Source organism: Bolinopsis microptera, chromosome 4 (assembly GCF_026151205.1).
Source record: "Bolinopsis microptera isolate Bmic1 chromosome 4, MBARI_Bmic_1.0, whole genome shotgun sequence".
Taxonomy (NCBI): Eukaryota; Metazoa; Ctenophora; class Tentaculata; order Lobata; family Bolinopsidae; genus Bolinopsis; species Bolinopsis microptera.
This window is the reverse complement of record NC_087075.1, coordinates 10,824,295-10,849,605: the sequence shown is the minus strand read 5'-3', so window position 1 is coordinate 10,849,605 and position 25,311 is coordinate 10,824,295. Positions and strand designations below refer to the sequence as shown.

At 39.4% G+C, this 25,311-nt stretch overlaps 1 protein-coding gene across 1 annotated transcript in view; it reads right to left on the bottom strand.

Annotated features, from left to right (window-relative positions):
* The window catches only part of LOC134814278 (pleckstrin homology domain-containing family G member 5-like), a 114,514-nt gene that overhangs the window by 51,391 nt on the left and 37,812 nt on the right, over nucleotides 1-25,311 (bottom strand). The window contains exons 4-6 of the mRNA XM_063822363.1: nucleotides 18,604-18,692; nucleotides 18,240-18,379; nucleotides 12,781-12,860 (exon numbers count right to left, since the gene is read on the bottom strand). Of these exons, the coding sequence (XP_063678433.1) occupies nucleotides 12,781-12,860; nucleotides 18,240-18,379; nucleotides 18,604-18,692 (309 nt within the window). The remainder of the gene's footprint in view (nucleotides 1-12,780; nucleotides 12,861-18,239; nucleotides 18,380-18,603; nucleotides 18,693-25,311) is intronic.

The window sequence follows — 25,311 nt, the reverse complement described above, 5'->3', positions numbered from 1 at the left end:
CCAAGCTTTGGTCAAGGAATCCAATAATGCATCCAAGCTACCATGAAAGGTCGTTGTTAAAATTAATAATGTTGCAAGAAGGTATAAATTATAAATGCAAACTTCAATAAAAGGCACTCTTGATGTAACAGTATTTTGCTTCACTGGAAGGTAGCAATATATCTGCATGACAGTAAAGCAGACCTGGACACGCCCCCGGCAAGCTTTTAAAAGCTCAGACAAATCTCAAAATAGCATCCTTTTCCTGAATTAGCCGTTTTAAATTTAGGTATGTTTCTGAAATAGAGCACAAGCTGCTGTAGGACTCAAGTGCACATTGACACAAGTGTTTCAGAAAAAACTATATTAAATCAGAAATATTTATTCAAGGAGAGAGAGAGAGACAAGAAGAAACAAGGACAGGGCACCCCGCACCCATAGTGTTCTGTAAATATTGAGAAAATACCGTTAGCTGTATGTGAGCTGTGTGCCCTGCCTGTATAATATTCGCACTTTCTTGACTAACACAGTTTTTAATTACCCAGCTTCCGTTACAAGGTAGAATAGAACACACAGGACCCGCTGCTAATACACAGGAATAGGTAATTTGGAATGGTAATTTAAATTACCCAAACAATCAGGTTGGAACAAGTAATTTAGAATTAGCAGTGCGGTGTAGGGGAAAGATTGAGATCATTTAATTTAACGGTAAGAACTGGAGGCAATTCTACAGAACCACGACAACAAAGCAAGTTATCAACTAGTGGAAACAAGTAGGTCACTAACACCAACCTTAAAAACCTTCCATCAACATTAAAACCTTGTAAGCGTGGTAGATGATGTGACGTTGTCACTGTAGGGGAGGTGGATAATATGAAGTAGCCTGGACGTTGCAGCAACTAGACAATTAGACTTGGTATTTGACGTTGTCAGAGCTGAACAGCACGAACAACAGTTAGTTGACGTGGAGTGAAGAAGTGGGAGAATGGCTCTACGGACTCTGGCGTGTGGGGTGGTGTAACACCAGCAAGTCTGGGGTGTAATGCAGTGGTTCTATCTGGTCAGCAGGACGTGTCTGGAGTGTACTGGAATGGTTCTACAAATTTAGTGAAGTAGAGTGGTTCTATCTGGCAGACGTATTTATAGACCCCTGCCTACCTGTCATCGTAAAGTTAAGTGTAAATATATGTGTGTGTTGGTACCGGAGATAAAGATAGGTGGTGAACTGGAATACCGACTTTTGCAACTCTTCGAATACTTGGTCGGGTAACAACGTCTAATTAGAAACAGACTGTACTGAATTCAAACAGCACCGAAGAAACCATAAGTGGGATGGTTTTAGTCGGCTAGATTTTTCAGTGTTTAAACTTTAATAAGTTGTGGAAGCGGGATAAAATGTACACAGACAAATTCCTGCTGGAAATTGTAATGTGTGCATCGTCAAACCAGAAACATTCGGAAATATAAATTTATTATTCGAATCAAAATATCAACTGGAACTAAACCTTTGCTAAAGTGAGATACAGGGTTAGTAATATGAAGTACAAAAACATGCTACAAATAGAATTAAGATTCTAACAGATTCTTCCAAAATGTTCTAGACCAATAGGGATGGTTTAAAATAATGGATAATAATAAATTCTTATATTAATTATGCAATATGCAGATTTTATCATCATAACGTGAGACACGGAGGCGTAAATACGACACGTATTATTCGAAGTATCCACAATAATAAAAACAATCTCCTCAACCGTGTAAAACTTGATTAGATTGTTGAAAAAGCTCACTATCCAATCAGGTACGGACGATTCATTAAAAATGTGCTGGAAAGTAGTAAAACCACGGTAATAATCTGGCTTTACGTAATAAAAAACAGCCGGTTTATGATCTGTCTGATCTTTAAAACATTCGCTTCTAGAACGTAAAAGAAATTAACTACTTTGCGTTTAGTACAGTAATCACTAATATCAACGATTGACGAAGGTTATGGCTAGGCATTGCAACATCGACTGGAGTGACTTGCGACGACAATGACATTTCGTGATAAATGCCAAGTTTCTCTCCGAAATGTCAACCCACGTTTAGCACATCACATCTGTTATTAATTCCGAGGAATTTAAGAAATTCAGTCATCAATCATCATTATATACAGTCCAGGAAGATTACGGATCATGTCACCACAATTGGATGAACAACTCGAAAATAAAGTCCACCTTGAACGTTTTCTCAACTGGTTTACAGAACAACTAGAAGTCTGAGCTTGGTACGTCATGACAAAACTTCTTTAAAATAGACACCAGTTTGAAGGAGACAAAAATGTTGTCTCTCAGACATCTGTCAAAAAAGAGGGAGTATTATAGGGCACTGGTAAGGAAGCACAAGATGTAGTGAACAGCACTTTGTAGACTTTATTCAATTTGCGATGAACAACAACCTCAGAGGAACTTCTACCAACCAGTTGTCATCTCAAGGCATGAAGGATGATCTGAAGTTGAGATATACAACCGGAATAGTATCAAATAATGAGCTGAATTCAATTTTCGACAGCTGGAACTAGATGGTATGAAAGTTGACTCTGAAACCCTTTCTATGGTTGTTTTACTACTAGTCCAGGCAGAGGTTGAAGACCGGGACTAGTTTGTTACATGTTGCAGAGAGATTGTTGGGAGGTAAGGCTTCGTTAGACCAGAAATGTGCTGAGACCCGTCAGAACTGGTAAGCCTTATAAACCTGCAGGTCCTGAGGAGAAGCCGTCTTAGAACCTACCATTTCAGGCACATGGCTACTCTCTGCTCTAACTGAACCAGATCTGGAGGGCAGAGCAGATCGTATTTTAGTACTTTGTACAAGAAGATATTCTTTCTTGCAGTTCGGACAAGAGGAGGTGGACCAAGTGTACCACTAAAAGAAGGCAAGAGAGGTGCACTATATCGAGTTTTTTTGCGGTAAGTTCACTTGCGATTTCGATTTGGTAACGGTCCAAAGGCCAAAGTATTGCCACTCGAGATGAAATTGGCAATAATAGGCTGGACACGTTTGGGGTCGACCAATCTAGGGCTGTTCTACTTAGGGCCGTCAAGGTATAATTGCTCCGACAAAGTAAAAGCAAACGTGTAAAGAACTTGAGGTTAACGGGAAGGTATCAGAACGATAACTCGGCTAGTCTACAGGGTGTTTCATAAATAGTGTCCTGTTTTTGATTTATTGTCAAATTCAGTACAAATGAAATAACTTTTCAAATTTTGGTTGTAAGTGTAACAAATATATCAAAAAATCATAAAACACAATAAAATTTGATTCAATAATTTATTATCTGCTCGAACCATCGTCCTTTATTGGAGAGCACATGTTGATATCGGGTGAGGCAGTTGTCTACTGCAGACTGCACCGTGCTCAACTGTATTCTCCTTGCCTCTCTCCTGATATTCTGCTTAAGTTCTGCGGTTGTTTTAGGGACTGGATTGCTGTAGACTTTACTCTTGAGATATCCCCAGAGGTAGAAGTCGCAGGGGTTGAGGTCGGGGGAGTATGGGGGCCAGGCAAAGTCTGCATTTCGGGAGATGATCCTCTCCTTGAACTGCTTCTCCAACCACGCAAGACTCTCTTTGCTGCAGTGGGGAGGAGCCCCATCTTGCATGAACCAGCACCTATCAAAGTATCAAGCACATGCTTTCTCTTAAGAGCTGGCACAAACTTCTTCTTTAACATCTCGATGTAATTGGATGTTCTGATAGTGTCTGTTTTTCCGGTCTCACCATCCTCAAAGAAGAAGGGACCAAAAATACCATGATACCCGATACCCATCCAAGCTGTGACTTTCTCTCTAGTGATAGGCGACTCAACTGTTGCATGCGGGTTCTCATCTGCCCAAAACCTACAATTTTGGCGATTGACATGACCGCTCAGATGAAAATGAGCCTCATCTGAAAAAATTATCTGTTTCAAGAATTCTGAGTCAGATTCGATGCGATCAGCCATTATGTTGCCAAATTCGGTCCTTTGTTCTCTATTTTTTGGAGTTTGTGCCTGTTTGATTTGAATTTTGTAGGCAAACTTCTTCAGCTCTTTTCTCAAAATTCTCCAAACTGAAGTTGTCGATAACTTAAGCTCCCTACCAAGTGTTCTGGTTGACCTCCTTGGACTGTTCTCCAATTTTCTTTGCACCCTTTTGATATTTTTCTCAGAAAGAGCAGATTTCGGCCTACCCGTACGCGTGTTCTTAATCAGGGTACAATCAGTTTCTAGCTTCTTTACAAGACGTCGTATTGTCCTATCATCAAGTTTGCTGAATTTAGACTTGTTCTTCTTCTGTAGCAGACGCCTAGCACTTGTCACACTGCCTCCACAAATCCAATAAGTCTTCACAATATCGAGTTTTGTTTCTTTTGTGAACCCCATTTTTCTCAAAATTCGACTTTTTGGAACAGAGCCAAAAAAACTAACAAAGTTGAATCGCTGGAACAAATGAGCTTAACAGATTAAATTTGTAAGCTTTATGAACTAATGGCAACCAATAATGGGAATTTTGCTCCTTTATCAAATTTTTTATTGTTTTTTAAAATCAGGACATTATTTTTGAAACACCCTGTATATATGTCAGAACCCACCCACAATGCTTGCAGCCCACGAAACAGTTAATATAGGTTCATTATGATAAACGAATATTACATTATCTGATATAGGCGCTGCAGAGATTTCATTAAAATAATGAACGTACAGAGCAAAAATCAAAGACCAGACAGATTCAAGACAGATTAAACTTAAATTTTCGTAAAAATCCATTTCAAACAAATTTCAGAACACACCAAAAACGGCGATGACCAAAAGTGGCAATTGTGTTCTAACAAATTCCTGAACGAAGTTGACGCAAAAATGAGAGCAGTACAGAGCTGGGAGGCCAAATAAGGGCGCGAACTGGGTGACTTCACTTTACTATGGCAGCTTTCAACGGCCAGCCCAATACCCTCTCTCCACCAACACACACGTATTGAAATGTGCAGGAGCTTCAAATTCAATAGCTAAAATAAGATAAAATCATCGGCGGGCCCGTGCATGAAATATAATAATTGTGTATATAATCCACATACATCAGTATTTGTGGTGTCACGTGGTACGTCTCGTACAAGACAAGAAATGGTCCTCACTGATTGGTTGTCCAGACGGTGGAGGTGTTGAGGGTAATTGAGAGAAACGAGATTAATTGACTGAGGTTATGTGGCGTAATTACCACCTGTATGCCACGTAATTGAGAAATTTTCAACAGGAACACTGTTGGGAGCTTGTACGAGGGCGACAGAACCAGGAGAGGCAGACGTCACATGTCACCGGACTACGTCATGACGTCATCACCAGGTCAACTTGGCACCGTGCCGACTGTCCCGCATGCGTCTTGACAGGGTGTATTATACATGGTATACTGTTATATGTACTGTTACCTGGTAAAGCTGTCAGACGAGGATATTGGAGGCGGGGAATTACCGGACTGTTATTTTTTACGGTGGTCAATTGGTTGGGAGCCACACGGTAGTCAATTGGCTGGGAGCCAAACGGAATTGCAGCGGAATGTTCCTCTAATGCCGACAACTTTGGTTGGGTCTGGGAGTATTATTGAGTGCTGTGGAGTCTCTTCATTCTTACTTAATATAGCGACACCTGCTGGTGGCGCCAGTGTACGTGCAAACGTTATTCAGCTGACTATAGTTAGTACTATACTGTGAAAAAGTTACTTGTCAGCAGCAAGGTAAACTGGGTCCTGCATCACGTTTTACATTGCTGTAACACTGCAGTAACACTGTTATAACATTGCTGTGAGACTGCTGTAACAATGCTGTTACACAGTACACTGTTACAGTCCTCTGGCAATACTGTGACACTGCAGCGACCGTGTTGAGTACACCATGTTCAACAATAGATAGTACAAGTGTGAAACCTCTACTTGTCAGCGTAGGGCCACCCTGGGTCCTTTGTCACGTGGGCCACCCTGGGTCCTTCGTCACGTTTATCACGTTTACTGAAGAGCTGCTTTCTACCGAAACTGGCAGAGACTGTACCAGTGCATGAGAGCAGGAGTCTTACAGTCGGTCTCAGTCCTCAGGAATGAGAAACAAAATTGACTATTTTCGAACTGTATCTCTGATATTTCAACACCTTCCTGACACTGTTTGCACCTTTTCAGCGGTACGTGAGCCGATCCCAAAAGTTTTGGTTAGGAGATGAAGAATGAAGATTATCTAGAGAGCATGTAGACTGAACAAGACTATACAGTATACAATACAATATGTATACAGACATGGTGCTGTCTAACACAGTGCTCTCTGTTATTATAGTGGTATTAAAGAGTTCGCACTATCTCTTGAGATTGCTTCACGTCCTTCTGATAGCATATAAACACTTTGGAGTAGACAGTGTACATTTCTATACAGTCTGTACATTTCTATACAGTCTGTACACTTCTTAAAAAATACAGTGTACTCACTAATTCTATAGTGCATTATATAATATTTAATTGGAAGTACACAAGAACTCAAGCTAAGATACAAGGTAGATTGAAGGCATCAAGCTAACAACCTAAAAAAAGACGGTAAAAGACGGTAAAAGCAACTTACAACCTAAATGACAACCTCACCTACAAGCCATGACGATAGCAGTATTCGGAACAATGCTGAAAGCGGCACACTCCTGATGATACACAAAAATTACTTAGATCATACGCAATCTAACTGTACTGTCATTTAGACCGCGTTTTTAAGTACAACAGTTGAACAGTTACGAGAATTATAGGAAGATAACGACTTTAAAACAAAAGAAGTCTCAAAATAACGATTCATTAAGTCAGAAGGCATTTATTTATATAAACATAGGATGATTATAGATAACCGTCTTGATAGCTTAGATCACTTAGCGCACTGACCCATTATGTACTAAAATCTCCCGAATAATAACCGTTCATTTTCAAAACGTCTCCAGGTAGCCTGGTTGTAAGTGAAGAAAGGTTAAAAAATCGGAATAGCAGCCACTACCACACATGAAACAATAGCGTCGGAGAGGTTTAAAAAAGAGTTGCAGTGGTAATTAATGAGAAACATCCCATCATCACTTATACCAGAAAAGCACTTATTAAACGGCGAAATGAAGGAAAATCTATAATGAAAGTGGAACTCCCAACGTAAGAACGCGAATGTTTTAACTACAAACAAATCAATATTTCAACATTTTTCCGAGGAATTTGTTGCTCTGGAAATAGAATTGCTCGATGAAAATATATACTTTAACATGTTCAACACAACTATATATAACAAAAAACTGGGGAATGTAATGGCAAAACACTTCAAAATATTGTCACCACTCCCAGCCACCAGGCATAACACTCACCTTGTTCACCAGGAGCGGGTGTCATATTTGGTGTTACAAATAATTGGTAATGGCCAACATTGGAAGTACGTTTGCAGCCGTCACGTCATCTCAATAGTGGTTGAAAGTGGTAAAAGTGGTAAAACTGGTCAAAGGTTTGATAAAAGTGGCACTAGAATCAGGAAAATATCATTAACAACAAATACTGGCATTAGTTATCCTGCAGACAGCGCCTAGGTACGAACAACATGGCTGACTCTTCAGGAAACAGCACATTAACCTCCGTACACGACGTGTACTACTTATATCAACCATACTGGCTACATGTAACAGATCTGTAACAGAAGTGTAGCAGAAGTGTAACAGAAGTGTAACAGAAGTGCCACAGAAGTGTCACAGATCTGTTACAGAAGTGTCACAGCAGAGTCTGCCTCTACAGGAAACAGCACATTACCCACTATTATGATGTACAAGATGTGTACTACTTAAACAGGCGACTAGTGGCTACATATAACAGCTCTCTCCCTGATTATCAATTGGAAACCAAGCTGCCAGACATTAACCCGCATGCTAAATGCACGGTTATTAAATCAATTCCTAATCGGGGAATTGCGTGGCATGGTTAGTGAATATGAGCGCGTAGTCACTGGTTAGTGGTATCAGCATTGGCGTGTGTGCGGAGGAAATGAGTTTAAATGTTGAGGAGATAGTTGTAATGTAAGGTTGCTGTACGAAGTGGCACAGAGAGGGTTCACTAAATCACTGTGAGGAGATTATCATACTTGTCGAAATGAGCCACAAGCTGATATAGAGGTGGAGGTATTAGCCGGGAAATTTGGACACCATCTGTTGACACAAGGTGTTCCTGCTACTTTACCGAAACTAAAACGCCCTATAATATTGCAATATCAGCTCAATGTTGCATTATGTCAATGTTGCATTATGCACAGAAATCTCCCTTTACACAGAAGTCAATCAGGTCAAATGTAAACCAATAGAAGTCTATCAGGTCAAATGTAAACCATTAGAAGTAAATCAAGCAAAATGTAAACCAATAGAACCCAGAGCTGAAATTAGAGGAACCCCAGTTAGTTTAGACGCCTTCTACCCTACCTAAGATGTTGTAAGACTAAGACTAAGGGAAAAGTCTAGACGCGTTAACCGACAAAGACCAATAATTCCTCAGATTAACCAGAGGTCCGTTATGACTGGAATTTAGATCACGAACACACAACTTGTATAATCGGTAATCCTTCAGTATAACACCAAGGTGAGATGTGCAGATATATCGGCAAGCAAAACTTAAACAAAAATATCAAGTTCACAGAACAGAACCTGGGCACTTGCCAGCAGCGGAAGTGATATTGAGTGGGTTTAATTAGATCCCAGCGAAATGTCACAAAATTGGTATGTCACTACAGAATATGCTTCGTGGGTACCAATTTAAATTAAAATGTAACTAATAAATAAAATGAATGTAAACAGCTCAGAAGACAGAAGGAAGTTGCTAAGATCGTTAATAAGCTCCTTCCGAGATGAAAGGGAGAGGATATCATTCCTGGGGTTGAGTATCAATAGCTACCGTACGTGATAGATATACAAATATCAAGTCACTACTCACAACATGAAAAACTACCGTACGTTCAAACCAACCACATAAGCTCACAGAGATATGCACATAATATAATTATATATATGCTAATGGATATATGCATTAGTCATTATGAACGAACATAAACCAGCCATGCGATGCGAATGGCAGTGACACGGTACAACAACATCACAAAGCACTTTCAACAGCAGTCTGCAAGTGCTAACATCAGGTGCTAACATCAAGTGCTAACTGCGCTATCAGGATTAATATAGCACTACTCAGAGAGAAAGAGAGAGTGTGACTCAATAGTAGCTGCTCAACGTGTTCAATGTACGACACAACGCTGGTTCCGTATCATGGATATTTAAACACTGCAATGTCAAGCAGTGTTATAGCAGTCTAACAGTAGTTTCGCAGCAGTTTCGCAGCAGTGTAACAGCACTGTCACAGCACTGTCACATCACTGTCACAGCATTGTCACATCACTGTCACAGCACTGTCACAGCACTGTCACATCACTGTCACAGCACTGTCACAGCATTGTCACAGCACTATCAGCGCTACTCAGAGAGAAAGACAGAGAGTGTTCAATGTACACACTGGTTCCGTAACAGAGTTATTTAAAACTCTCTCTCTCTCTCTCTCTCTCTCTCTCTCCTCCGCAATCATCTCAGGGAGCAGCACTCATCACACAACAAATTACTGACAAGCACGTTCTAATAACCAATAATGATATCAACAACAACACCAGCCACATAGTTAAACGACGACAGAAAAGCAAAGATACGATGAGATCAGTGAAGAGAACGTGCTGGTTGGAAAAGAGGAAATTACCCGCGTCAAAAAAACGGAGTAACGTGGCGTTACTCCTCAAGCTGGACCAGACTATTAGATCAGAGGAGCACTTAATGGTTTAAAATGGAGAAGTTGAGCAATCATCCCTCCACGCGGCAGTTCAGCATGCAAATAATAATAATAATAATTATCACGATATATTCGTGTATAGTGTACTGCAGGAGGGATTGGTAGTGGTACTCGATCTGTTCATACGTGCCGTCGAGGGGGTGGAGTGGGTTGAAGGAGTGGGGGCGGAGAAAGAACATTTATAATTACACGTAATTGTATGATGGAGACAGAGTAAGGGAGAGCGATGTTAAGTAAGCGAGTAATCGGCCAGTTGATGTTAAGGGTAAAGGGAGGGAGTTACAAGGTTAGAGTCTCAATCAGCGGGTTTGACGGTTGACTCCCCACGACCCAGTCTCTCTGTAATGAGGCCCAGTCTCAAACACGAGACTGTTTCCTACCCCAACAAGTCAGGAACACACGATACATAATGAGAAGTCTGTAGAAGTGACAATATCTCTCTCTCTCTCTCTCTCTCCCAAGCCGCATAATAAACGTGTGGAAAGCGGTATAGATTCCGCGACGGAAAGAAACCAGCATACTGATCAGTAAACGAGGTGAAGCGTAATCTGGCAGCAGGGAGCCCGGCCCGTCAAGTGGGCAGTAGTTGTGCAGTGTCACATCAGTGTCACACCAGTGGTACAACACTGTAACAGCACTGTAACAGCACTGTAACAGCACTATCCGCGACGAAAGAAACCAGCATACTGATCAGTTAACGAGGTGAAGCGTAATCTGGCAGCAGGGAGCCGGGCCCGTCAAGTGAGCAGTATAGCTGTGCAATAACACGCACTTGGGCCACAATTCACAACTCGGCAACTCACGAGTTTTTCTTAATTCGTTTCAATAAAGTACCGGTATTTAATACGTTTTTGTTTGGAACACAAAAAGTTGAAAGGAATTGTACGACTGAGAGCAGCAGCAGCAGCGGCCATCACAAGTCACAAATGATGTGACCAGCTTTCTGCGGCTATCTCCCTCCTCAAGCTCGCCCGGCCCAAGCTCGCAGTTAAAATATTTCCCAGCTCTGAGGTGGACATGTAACAGGAGATGTTGCCGATCACAGTTGATCACCAGAGCTCAGTTCGGACCAGCTAGCTCGCATTCCGTTACTATCCGTTACACATTGTTACAATTAACCTGATCACTTCACCCCCAGTTCAGGTATCGCGTGTCTTGAGTCTCCCGGGGTAGAACCCACTGTTCCGGTCTCCAAGCTGAGATGTCAGTAACTTGGTGTTACGTGCCGCTGTTCAGGGTAATAACCAGGGATTACTGATTCGGTATTTGAGTAATAATAAATAACTTAGGATGGGGTATTTAAGTGCGGCATTTAACCGCGACAGGTTTTGCTTTTAGGTTGACCGACTAAATTAAAGCAGGATTGTGTAGAAATAAGGCTTCAAAGGGATATGAGATGGAGACCAGACTGCACACTTGTCCGCCTTCACATTTGACATGATTTACTGTTCATTAAAAGAAAGAGGCGGGAGGAACGAGTACCAGTCGGAGTTAAGTGTCACATAAATTAATATTTTGGAAATTATCAACTTCTAGTTCTGGTTACTGACTACTTGACTACCTTAATTGTGGGCGGAATATCAACGGGATTAAGATGTGTGGGCAAGCATGACTATTAGCCGGTATTTGCCGCTAGAATGGCACAGGAGTTGCTGGCTACTGGCTAGCCGCCCAAGATTGTTAGCCAATTATCAGATTGACAGGCTCTAGTGAGACTAGGTTTGAAACAGAGGGTCAGAGACAAGTTCAAACTGTCCAATGTCCATTTACCGGCTTTCTCAATGATTTAGACATTATTTGGGGCTTCTGAGGTTGTTCAGAGATTGTTCTGAGATGGTTATCTGGAATATTGCATCATAGTAATCAACATGTTGTAACCTTAATCCTATATAACAGGTCGGCTTTACAGTCATTTTCATGGATTGACAGTTAATGCACTGCTGCAGAGTATTGTTGGGGAGAATCTCAGGGAACAAGTATATCTGCACAACCCGTAGCACTAGGTGCACAACGTGACTGGAGGCAAGTGGGATTATGTTTCAACTGCTTCCACTGCTACATTATATTTATCAACAAACAATGAGTTATAACAGCAAGAACAGTTCAAGTTAGTTCAAAATAGATCAGAAGCTGCACTGAGAGAGGCCGGAACTTCGACACTTGTACAATTTTTACCACGAAATTTGGCTGTTATAACCACGTACGAAACATATAAAAGCGCAAAGAATTTGAAATTTGAATACAGTCAAGATAAGGGAACCTAAACGAGGTAAATAATCAGCTGGTTCGTAATTGTATCTTGGCTTTTATACTGTAATAATAATAATGCATACCACATAATTTTTACCTCAAAGTGCACTGTTAAAAATAATCCAGGTTGCCGTTAAAAAGCCGCCTAGCGGTATTTCAGAATCCCACGGTGGGTTGGATTTTAACGATATAGTTTAACACATGCGCGTATCCTAGAACCTGTTTAACAAGTTTAATAACAAGTTATGATAACAGAGCTTATCTAGGCGCATATATGGTAACCGCTCTAATAATCTGACGTCGAGTGCAGAAGCCAGATAACTGTCGACATAAGTTGCGATGTAAGTTATAGGCAATGTCTGGCGCGCAAATACAAACTGAATTGTCGATTCTTTCTTTCCAAGTATTATTATATGCGTCGCTCTCCGATTCCAGAAATAAAATATTTCTGGAATATTCTGCTTCTTGAATATTTAATAAACGGCATATAGCTATAACACATGTACGTAGGTGACAAATGCGAAATATGCTGCATGAAATTTTGACCATTTCATGTGTTTTGAGAGTCAATTTTCTGAAAATAAAGTAACAATATAAAATATGATGGTCTCTCAATGCTTGTGATATAAATGTGTGCGATTATAATTGAGGTTTGAGGTTATAATTGAGGTTTGACTCACCAAGCCTGGATCATGAAGTTTTGGTCTGCTAAAGGACGCCGTCGCGTTATACGTAAACTCATTCGTTGCGTCGTAGTGATCTGAAACTTTTAAAATTAAGTTTAGTGAAAGTCAGTGAGACGAACGAATAGCCTGAAAAATAAAATAAATCAGTTTCGTGAAAGATTTCTATGGTCTAGAGTGAGTCTAGTTTCTAGAGTTGGAAGACTGAAGATTCGAGTCTGAAATAGTGAGAACTACTGCTCCTCTGGCACTAAGAATGGGATGTTAACAGTTAGATTATATTATGGTTCTCTAAATTGAATCAGAGTTGAGTCTCCCCCTTTTTATTTAGGAGCCTTTTTTCAATTATTTGCTTTTAGATTTTCGTGTTACCCTCAATCGGAATCCCAATTTAATTCAGACCCTGCTTGATAAGCCGAAAATGCTTCCCCTTGCTTCACCAGCAGAAAACAAAATCTCCCTAAAAAAGAAACATTAATGCCGAGCACTAACGAACTTGTTAAACACGCGTAATTTTTTCACAACAATGTATATTACGAAGGAGTCATCACGAGACCTGAGTTACGATTGCTGATCCTCATAGTTAGAGCAGTATGCTCGTTAACATTAGCCAGACTGATGATAGTGTGAGCACTGGTCACACTCTCCCGATTCTTGCTGGAAGAATCGTAGGGAGTCTGGATACTGTTAACCGAGTCTCTGTTCTTCACTGTTTCGTAGTGTTTCCAGTCACATAGTCGTATGATGAGGTCTCCTATCATGTGTACGATAGCCGTGCAGGTAACCATTACATCCGCCCTGCTGCTTTAAGGAGAGGCGTTTTATCCCAATAAAACAAAAAATAGTAGTACTTGCTGGTTTCTGAGACTTTTAAGCGGCCAGATATATTGAGTTTTCAGTTGTACAAATAATATGGTGATGCCAATGGATAAAGCGAGTTCAACTATAAAAGCACGAAATATTAAGGCGCACAATGATCAATGAAAAACGAAATTTCTCTAAAAGTGAAACAGCGAACTTCATTTCGCGCTGCACAGAAAAAAGTAAAATACTTTTGTACAGAATAAGGCTGTACGGTCTTGTGAGCGATAAAATACATCATCGGAGAGATATCACAAAGAAAACAAAATCAAGATATTGTTATTGGACCTGCAGAATCTGATCCAGCACTCGTTTAAGCCTTATAAAGTTAATGCTTCCTTTCTCGAGAAATATCGAAAAGTAGAAAGTAGCTGGGATGTGTAGCTAGATTATAAAGGTTTCGAAACGTACCAACCTCACAAAGGGACATGCTCCAAAATTTTGGGATGTGACCTCAAGTGATTACTACTCAAGAAGTCAGAATATAAGTTAACGTTAACGTCATACCTTGAAAGTAAAATATATTACCATGACCAGGTTGAGAGGTTTGCACTAAAAAGGTTCGCGATATCAAAATTTATATAATGTGATATCTGATAAATGGTTTGAATAATGCAAACTCATGTCTCGCCACTAGCGCCAAAACTTAAATTCTGACCTACAAAGAAAATTACAACTTCTGAACTTAATGGAGGTTAGAAAATTGCATTAGATTTAAATTGTCTGGGAAGTAAAGTACAACGTGAATGCGGGAACGCTTTATGTAAATTATGCGAGTCCACTCGTCTCAGCTATGTAATTTCGTCCAGGATAAACTGATCCTAGCGTGTTTCGCAGTAAACAAACGCTGGGCATCAAAAGTTTAATGTGTTAACTACGAAGATCATTTAAGGGTGCTACATCTTGATAAGAAGGAACGATTAGATAATAATATACAGATTATAAGCCCACTTTAAAGCCGCTAAGAGGGTGCAAATAAGGGGCTCTACAACTCCTACAGCAAGTCTTACAGGCTACACTACAGTTTATATAGGTAAAAATAGTACCTGGAGTAGCAAAGTGGGAATAGGTAAGCTGGAGACTATTAATCCGTTAAATTATATTTCTGAGGAACCTGCGTGTGCGGACTCAGGTAGATAGTTAAAAGTGGTGGAGATGGTTAATGTGATCAGTTGTGCACCTCGGTCTTCGAAACGATCACGTTTTAAAATGCTCCATTTTAAAATGCTTCATTTTAATCTTTGTTGAAGAAAAATTGGGGGAAAATTCCAGTTGTTTTGAAAATTTGAAACATTTTACGTACGACAAAAACAGGAAATTTCTTAGGCATTACAGATCATGAGGTAGGTAGCTGGTAGGTAGATCGCAGTGAAACTATGAACTTTAAGCAACTTAAATGCAATAATTAACATTCCATCACCGACAACGTTTACTACTTAACAAAGAATTTATCGAAGTGCAAAGGCCAGAAACTTGCGACCATATAAGAAGAAGAAATGCAAAGGCATCGCAGGAAACCACTTCATCAAGATACAGTCTTAAGGATTTTCATTGGCTAAGAGGTGGTTGGGAATTTATGGTTGGATTGGTGTTTCATTATTTTATGAGGTCGGGCCATCATAACGCGTAGCATAATGCAAGTTGCAGCTCTTTGTGCATAATGCAACTATAATAACGGTCTAGTCTATCTATTTGATTTTCTTTGAAAATGGTATTTTCATGGGCTAGAATTTGTGTGGTGTGGTAGAGTCAGTCAAACATACAAAAAAACCTTCTGCAGAACAATTTACAACAGTTAACTTTCGAAATATATCAACGAGTTGGGTTAAAAAACTAATTGACAATTGATAGTAAAGAAGGACAACACCGATTATGCCAGAACATTCGTATAATCTTTGATGATCAAAGACCAAGATATCTACCAAATAAAGGAACCTGGGTGTTAAATACTCAGCACAATCAGTAAATTTCGTTTGAACAGTTTGCAGAGAGGTTTGCTTGAATGAAACATCTGACAATGAAGAAAGAATAACATGTTATGAGATATAATCTCAAGCTAACCTCCTCCCTAATACTAATAGTCAACTATAACTAAAACTTCTGCTGTACTGTGGTGTTGATTCTGTGCCTAACTGCTGTACGAGTAATTACACAAAGAATTGAAGCTGGGAAGCTCCCTGACTAGACCGATGAAGAATTTAATCGCACTTAAAACCCATATCATATATGTAATAATATAGATTCATATCAATAATGATTAATGGCTCCAATGGTAAGAAAGATATATGGTCCCATCTATATCTCGGATACACTTTTGATAACGAATTGAATTGTAAACTCAGCGTTCAAGATCCAATTCTGAACCAGCTTTACCGTGACTGTTTTAAGTACCGTGACTGTTTTAAGTAACGTGACTGTTTTAAGTACCGTGACTGTTTTAAGTACCGTGACTGTTTTAAGTACCGTGACTGTTTTAAGTACCGTGACTGTTTTAAGTACCGTGACTGTTTTAAGTACCGTGACTGTTTCAAGCACCGTGACTGTTTTAAGTACCGTGACTGTTTTAAGTACCGTGACTGTTTTAAGAACCGTGACTGTTTTAAGTACCGTGACTGTTTTAAGTACCGTGACTGTTTCAAGTACCGTGACTGTTTTAGGTACCGTGACTGTTTTAGGTACCGTGACTGTTTTAAGTACCGTGACTGTTTTAATTCGCAGCGACACTTTATCTTTCACCACATAAAATTTCATTTTTATAAGCAGAACTGTCTTAATATTGACCATCAAACTTTTGCAAGATAAGCTAAATTTCGACAAATTTTCAGGAAAGTGCTGAATTAAACAGGATAAGAAAAGGTTTCGCAATAAGATCAGAATAGCGACCACAGGTACCAGATAGCACTGGACATGATCTGACATGGTCTAATTTGTCGACATTGGGATGAAAAAGAGGTGGTCATAACGGGGAAACTCTGGTGAAAATAGCGACATTATTAATTACGGTATCGAATTATCTTAATTATCGGCAATCGTGAGGAGTATTCTCATAATGGGTAGTTGTCGGTGGGAATTGCAGTGTGTAAACATATTAAAACGCCGCATAATTATCTCAAAATCTCAATCAACTGATTAACTATATTATAGAACAGCTGCTTTCCCAGAGAACGAATCCTCTGACTCCCAAATCCCAATTCGCACATGCGAGAACCAAATACAGCTGCCTTCCCATAGACTCACAGATTGAGGTCCCTGAATCACGAGCGAGAATCAAATACATGTTGTAAACAATGGGTCTTAGAGCACCAGCAACAGTGTTTTTCCACAGAATTTTGAAGTAAAATACAGCTCATTCTGGTCCACCCTGTACTACGACGGCTGGACAATATAGTTATAAAGCAGATGGTGCTCATACAAATATGAAACTTACATACACGTGAAATTTAAGCTTTTATTCTTCAAAATAATAGTGTATTATTTAGAGGAGAGAAGCTAATTTTATACTTGCACAACTATCAGCTCATGTTTATTAACGACCTTCTAAACATATTTCAAGCTGAATAATCAAAGCGTAGTAAATACAATATACCATTTAACAGCTGGTGCTCATTACAAGGTACTACGAGGGTCTACAAGGGCGTGGTCAACAGTGTGGTACGTGTGGACTCTACACTCTACAGGCCCGGTCTGTACTAGAGTATCAAGTTAACACTACGACTTCACAACTGAGAGACTACATTACATATTGTTATGAAATATCCTCTGTTGTAACGGATGGTGCCATGAGGTGAGATGTGATATTGATACTACTTCTGTTCCAGAGCAGTCTGCAGAACATGGTGCAAAACACGCACAAAACACGGAGCAACATATTATGATACTGGTGTGGGGAGGTCCACCATATTGTTTGAGACACGTCAGACAGTAACCATCGTGAATCATGACAGCATGATTTATGAGTTTTGGTTAACCAACGCTGGAGTCTGGTTGGTAAATCGCTGTTTCGCGTGTCAGAAAATTATACCTTCTAAATAGTACCCAGATCTCTGAACGAGATTCAATACATCGTATATAATGAAGTTTATAACTAAAACAGATTATAGTAGCGCAGTTTAATCTTACGCAATATTTTAAACGTGTATTAAACCAATGCACGAGCAATTTTGTTTGAGAGAAACGGGGATATAAAATTGCTCTTAAAAACACTTTAAATGATTCAGGTCCCAAAAACCTTCAACATATTTATACTCCGCTATTTAGCCATGTCGTGACATGTTTCGCGTGCGATTCGACGGGATGCTCAGATTATCTTACGTTCACTCTTACTTCAGCAGTGCTGTGTTGTGACAGGAGTGGTGAGGAGGTTTTGGAGGCTAGTAGGTACATTTACTGTCTCTTTTGACGGTTAAAAGTCGAAGAACATCTACCTTTTTTATTTAATTCCATCGATCTACTTCTTGTATGTCAAACGTTTATAGTTCCGAGGTAGCCAGAAAGAGCATCATATCAGCTCAGCGCTTTAATTCAACTACCTATAATTAAATTAAATACCTATTAATCTGAATAATAAATAACATAATTTAAGCAAGGTAACTCACCGCCCTGGATGAGTAGTGTCATGCCAGCAAGAGGGAAGGTATCGAAGGAGTACTTTAGGGGAGTATTGGACTGTTCTAGGAATACTGCGTACTCACTCATTGACATATTCCGTCGGTCAAATATTGGGGATAGCATCTCCCTGAGGAAGTGATTGTTAAATTGAGGACAACATATCATCACCGAGGAAATTATTATAATATTATGGCAGGAAGAAAGAGTGATTGATGTCGACTGATTAATATGTCAAGGTTGGCACATGAGGATGCGAATTGCGAAATGCTGTGTCAAATATTTGTTTGAACTTTGAAGCATAAGGTAAATGCAGGACATGATTGTCAAAGTGAGCAGTTTATGGGAATTTACCTGAGTGTGGTTCCTTTTTTAGCAGCCCCAATCTCTTCCGTACCGTCAGGGAACTGGCATATCAGCGCCTCTTTCAGGTTCACCCCACTCTGAAATAGATTATGTATTAGTACACGGTGAAAGTATTATGATAATTAATTATCTAATTATAATTATTTATCAAAATTTGATACAGTAATTATTATTAGTTGTGGTTAAAATCAGTAATAGTTAACTAATTGAATTAGTATAACCAACATTTTAGACCTGTGGGATGATCAGTGAAAAGTAAAAAAACACTCTCGCATTGAATAGCGTGGATTGTTTCCACAACCAAAAAAAAATTTGCAGGCAGACTGAAGTTTTAACTTGCCGCATGTGTCTTCCACCCCATCGGCCCTCCCTCACCCCTCAACTACCACATATCCAAGAGTTCCATTCAGATATCCAGCAGGTACTATAAACAGAAACGAGCTGAACTACTTCAATTGTAGTTCAGTACAATAACAACTAGTTCCCTCTATAAATACTTCCTGATGATGAGTATCACTACTTTTAACTTTAATAGTTCCCCACAATAAGTTCTACCACTACTGCCACTTTAACTACTACCTGGGTACAAAGAGACACAGTCCTGCGCTGAATAAATGCTCTACGTCGGTGCTGTGATACTGATATTGGATTGTTTCCGAAGCTGAGGGATCTCTGGTACATGCCACCACTCATAATCCTGGTGGCTAAATGTGGCTAAAAAGTGGCTGTAAAGTGGCTACAAGTAAAGTGGCTACAAGTATAGTGGCTACAAGTATAGTGGCTACAAGTATAGTGGCTACAAAGACAACATAGACTAAATAATCCTAGTGGCTACAAAGACAGTATAGACTAAATAATCGTAGAGGCTATCGTATCTAGAGGCTACCAACTGGTGCAAATCACTGGCGCATAAAACGATAACAGATAAAAAGTAAAGTGGGAACGAATAATTTGAAAACTATGCATGAGAATGATAAAATGACATAACAAAAGTCTCAAGCACAATGAATTAATCAGTAGATAATAAAGCGCAATTTGGAAGAAGTGATGAAAAATTCGATTGTTTCCGTCCTTGATATAATACCGAATAAGACAAATTTAGTCATAACTATAAGTATTAAATCCAGACAGCAAGGAAATATAAACAAGCCAGAACCGACGTAAAAAAGAAACAGAAATATTTCAGCGACTGAACAATGCAACCTTCATGCCAGGTATAATACCAGTGTAAAGAAAGGAAATAATCAGACAGGCATAAGCAAATAGAAGCAAGGATAACATGCTAGGAGGTTTTGTGGTAATATTTAGGGAATATTATAATTCTTCGCCCGAAAATGTCACGAATTGATGGGGATTGGGGATCGTACCACTGCTATAAATAGGACAGTATAATGACACGAGGGGTCATTGGTCAACGATTGAAAAGAGAAGTCCAGAAAACAATAGACTCGTTAGCTGATGGGACAAGTTTGTTTGGGACATCAATTGAATAATTGTATTGATACTTGTAGCAGCTACAGAGGCACATATTAGGTGCGATGGGTGCGGGATCGCACAAATCACCGTTTTCCGCACATTTCCGCATAATTTATTGTTTTCCGCACACTTCCGCACATTTTGTAATTTTTTGCATATTTCCGCATAATCTAGCATTTTCCGCGTAATTTCGCATAATTTTGAAATTTTCGCGTTAAGATTTTTGAGTGTAAAAACCAAAATATGTTAAAAGTCCGGCCCTTTTAGGACCGTGACTCAGGCCCTTTTAGGACCGTTACTCAGGCCCTTTCGGGACCGTGACCCAGGCCCTTTTGGAACTCATACCTAGGCCACGTGACCCAGTTACCACGTGACCCAGGCCCTTTCGGGACCCTGACCCAGGCCCTTTCGGGACCGTGACCCAGGCCCTTTTGGAACTCATGCCTAGGCAAGGTGACCGGGTTCCCACGTGACCCAGGCCCTTTCGGGACCATGGACCCAGGCCCTTGACGTTACCCCAGGCCCTTTCGGGACCGTGACCGAGGCCCTTTCGGGACCGTGGACCCAGGCCCGTTATGGACACCATCGTCGTACCGTACTTCGATCATACCTGCAGCCCTTTTTATCGGGTAATGAGCTCTATTCGTTGTAGCGTTGGCTTTATAGGGGGGCATAATGGAACTGGGATCAAATGGTTACAAGTACTGACGATCAATGCCAACAATCGTGTCACATATTTGCGATCACGCAAGGGATCTGATCGACCTATCAAGATGGTGTCTATCACATACAGTTTTCCTGATCTCTACCAGATCAACGTCACTGTCTCACAATAACTGGAATCCCAATCAGTCACACATAAACAGACTTATTTTTGATAAGAGCGGCGGTTGATACGTTTAGAATTTCAAGTCCCTTCAAAAAATGCAAAAGAAAATCGCACAATTCCGCACAATTTCGAAAAATCGTCGCACATTTGCGCATAATTGGTAAAATTTACCGCACCTTACCGCACATTTTACCTTTATAGTCGGGTGCGGTACCGCAATAATTTCGATTTTTTTACGCACCTAATAAGTGCCTGAGCAGCTATAGCCTGATTGGTCAATTGCTGTCACTCTCTGTCTCCCTTTTCTGTATTGCTACTCGAATGAAAACAGCACATGAGCACATGATTACATGATTACATGATTACAAGTTACAAGAAGAATATCATTAATATACCGAATCTCTGAAATCTGAATGTAACCCAAACAAAGTAACGTTTAAAAGCCACACTTTGTACACTAAATAAGGGGGGACAGGTGGACAAAATAGGGACATACCCAAAGAGAGACATACCCAAAACATTGAAATAAAAGTCAGGGTACTGTTTTACATATATCATAGCCTTCGCCATGTCACAAATATATACGCTGAGCAGTGACGGCAGACGGTCTAGGAAGAAGGCGCGTACTTGATTTTGGGAATTGAGAGTTCACAGAGTTTATAATGCCGTTTTAAGGTATGGATAGTTAACGATGCCCTTTTTAGGTATGCATAACATAGGTTACAGGGTAATACAATAACTCTTTGTATTAAGGTGTGTCAACTACTTGAGGAAGTTGACAAGATTAATAGCTTTTAATCAACAAAAGGTAAAACAGAAGGTAATGTCCTCTAACAGAAAACAAATTAATTGAAAAACACACGCTGTCGCACAATGTACAGTGGCTTTAAGCTTACAATACACGACTCTAGAGTGTGACACGTAAATGTCGCTCAATTTAAAACACATATTGACCGTGTCGATCAAGCACAAAACTGCGACACTAATCTCTTTTTTGAGATGCAAAAATCGGATAATATGCAACAAGGCCAACATGTGCTGAGCAACTTGGCAGACTGATAAATGTTATATCAAAGCTTCGTGAAAATGTTTTAACTAATCAGGTGAGATAGATAACAATGAGATATACAACATGGGAATCATGCAGAGGTGATGGAGAAAGCGAATAAAAAATATAAATTGTATTGTAAATATTAACAACGTAATAACTAATAAATCAGGTACAGGAAAAGGAGCACTTGAGTGTGAGCATAAATGTAGAGTAAATGTATAGTAGATGTGGAGTAAATGTATAGTAGATGTGGAGTAAATGTAGAGTAAATGTATAGTAGATGTAGAGTAAATGTAGAGTAAATGTAGAGTAAATGTAGAGTAAATGTATAGTAGATGTAGAGTAAATGTAGAGTAGATGTATAGTAGATGTATAGTAGATGTAGACGTGTATCGGAGAAAATGAATATAAATATAGAGGCAGTGAGGTGTATCCGTGTATCGGAGAAGAAAAGTATATTAATGTTGAGTAAGTACAAAATGTAGACAGTAGACGAGAAAAGAAGTAGTGTATCAGAAGTACTTCTAGAACAGTCTACAACAGGAATAATAGTGTTATGAGTAGGACAGTGTGCGTGTGTAGGGGGGTCTGTAAACGATTCGTCAAGTTACTGGTTTAGAAACATTAACAGGGTAGGTACTCATGGAAACACTTGGTATATAATGTGATATTATGATGTTATATTATACAATTAGGTTGCCTAATAATAAACTCGTTCTGGAACGCTAACCTTGTACAGACACTGAATGTGCGGGGAAATAGGGAGCAGGGTAATTACTGCTGAAGTTTTATGAGGTGGGTTAGAGACGAGAGTCATGGCAATTAATAGTTTGTTACAGTTACGATCAGGTTATCACAGTTACGATCAGTTTTTTACGAATACGATCAGTTTGTGACAATTACGATCAGCTTATTATAGTTACAATTATCTTGTTATAGTTGCAATAAGTCTATGACAGTTCTAATCACTTTGTTACAGTTACAATTAGTTTGTTACAGTTACAGTCAGTTACAGTTACAATTAGTTTGTTACAGTTACAATCAGTCTGTTACGATCAGTTTGGTACAGGTAATATTAATCAGTCTGTTATAATTACGATCGGTATGGTGCAGTTACCGGTTTATTATTCTATAACACTAATTTTGTTCCGCTGACCCTTCTGAAGGGCCCTGACAAGCGACAAGTCAGATCGTAACACTTAAGCAAAGGAAATGATCTGTATGTCTGTCGAGACAACTAAAAATCATGATACAATAGGTATAATAAGCTGCAGCTGTACTAAGGCAGGTGTACAACGTTTTGCATGGCCATGAACCACTGACTCAATATCTTTGATCTTTCTATCTGAATGATAATTCTGTTACCATGGAATGTCGTGCACGTGTGGCCACGTTTCACGTGATCCTCCCCGAAACAAAGAGATACCTCTGGCAGTTATCATGTTTCAAGAATTAGAATCCTGAGCATGACTTGGAGTATTTCAATCGTTAAATTTAACTTCATAGCAGGATTAGATTTTACTTCATAGTAAGGTTAATCACACCAGACCTGTAATATTCCGCGCGAATTTGCCATCGGTTGAGTAATTTCAGGATTTAAAAGGTGCATGTCAAAATTTGAGACTAATTTACCGTTTTAAGAGGCACCTATCATATTATGTAATAATATTGGTTAAATTATCAAGGTGCTTGGGGCGTAGACGAGCGCAAAATGAACAAGATTAACTTTGTAGACTTTTCCATCATATCTAACTCTTTAGATTAATTTTCTTGGGCGTAGACGAGCGCAGATTGAACAAAATAGAACCTTTGTAAGAATTTTCCAGCAAGTGTAACTCTTGAGATTAATTTTTTTGGGCGTAGACGAGCGCAGAATGAACAAAATAGAACATTTGTAAGACTTTTCCAGCAAGTGTAACTCTTTAATTAATTTCTGGGCGAGACAAAAATATTCAGAGGCTCACGTTTGAGTAAAAAAATGTGCTACTGTGGTCATGCCGTATGGTTGCAAAAACGAAAATAGTAATCAAGTGGCGCAAGTTTGACTTGACTTGCGACATTAACCAATCAGGTTGTAGCAGCTCAACATGAGGTGGTTGATATGCCGACCTTAAGTTATATCTACTTTCCTGGTATGTGGTTGCTTTAACATGTTAGTCGACAAATTAAATCGTATCTTCTTTAGTTAGTTACTGTTAGTTGCATTTAAGTCAACAGATATAGCTTCCACGGAAGTCTAGGGCGAACCCTTTATGGTATAAAATGATCTACATCTTCATTTGATTGTGACACTTCCTCTTTAATCTACTAAAATTCGAGGCTGGAGAGCTAGAGTAATTTCATAACTTGTCAGGACCCGTCATTTGACAGCACACTCAAGATATAAGGGCAACATAATGAGACTTTCTACAATGTATGATAACTGATTTAGTATTACGTCAATAATGAATCATGTGATGATTTGGAATAAGATAACATGGTAATGGGTGTCAGCTGATGGTAGTGGTAAGAAACCACGTGGTAAAATATCAAATACAATTTTATTAAATATTTTCAAATTATCATATTTTAAAATCTATTCAGTGAAATTAATATTTGTAAAACGCTTCTTCGCCACATATGGATGAAACCAAGGATATAGTAAAATAAAATAAATAAAACTTTGCAACAAACGATTTGTTGTAAGCGTTGTAGGTAAATGAAAGAACAATAGATCTATTCACGAGTCAAGGCCGTGTTCTCTAACGGATAGGTGCCGAAGTTCATTTTGATCATAAGATATTGTATTTTTAATGGGTAAGGTCAATCGCATTGCATAGTAGTGTTCCCTCAAACTAAAAGCAAATCAATAAAAGAGGTAGAGGACGTAGCGACAAGGACCGGGGCAAATAAATTGATTAAAGAACCCACATAGTTTGGTATGTGGGCCATTTAGAAACTCGGTTAACGGCTATTAACTTGCCCTTTGCCGGCTAAACTGCATTTTATGCCACTATTGATTATAATGATGGACTTGACTCGATTATAAACCCGATTCGATAATGATAGAAATCTCGGTATGTCGCAAATTGTAATTACATAGTATAAGTAGACATAATTAGTGGCGTTGGTACCAAGTCAAATAATTTTAATCATTTGAACATTATTTCAGAGTTTGACAAGGAGATGATTTCAAGCCAAAAATGTCAATAGGACACCATGACCAGTCGGAATTTTCCGAGACCAGGCTTAAACAATCAATACTAGATTAAGAAAGTGATCCAGACTCCAGGCTAGACATACGAAGCTGTAGTGTAAGGTGACGTGTGCATCGTACAAATGCCGGACTTCTAAGCAACGA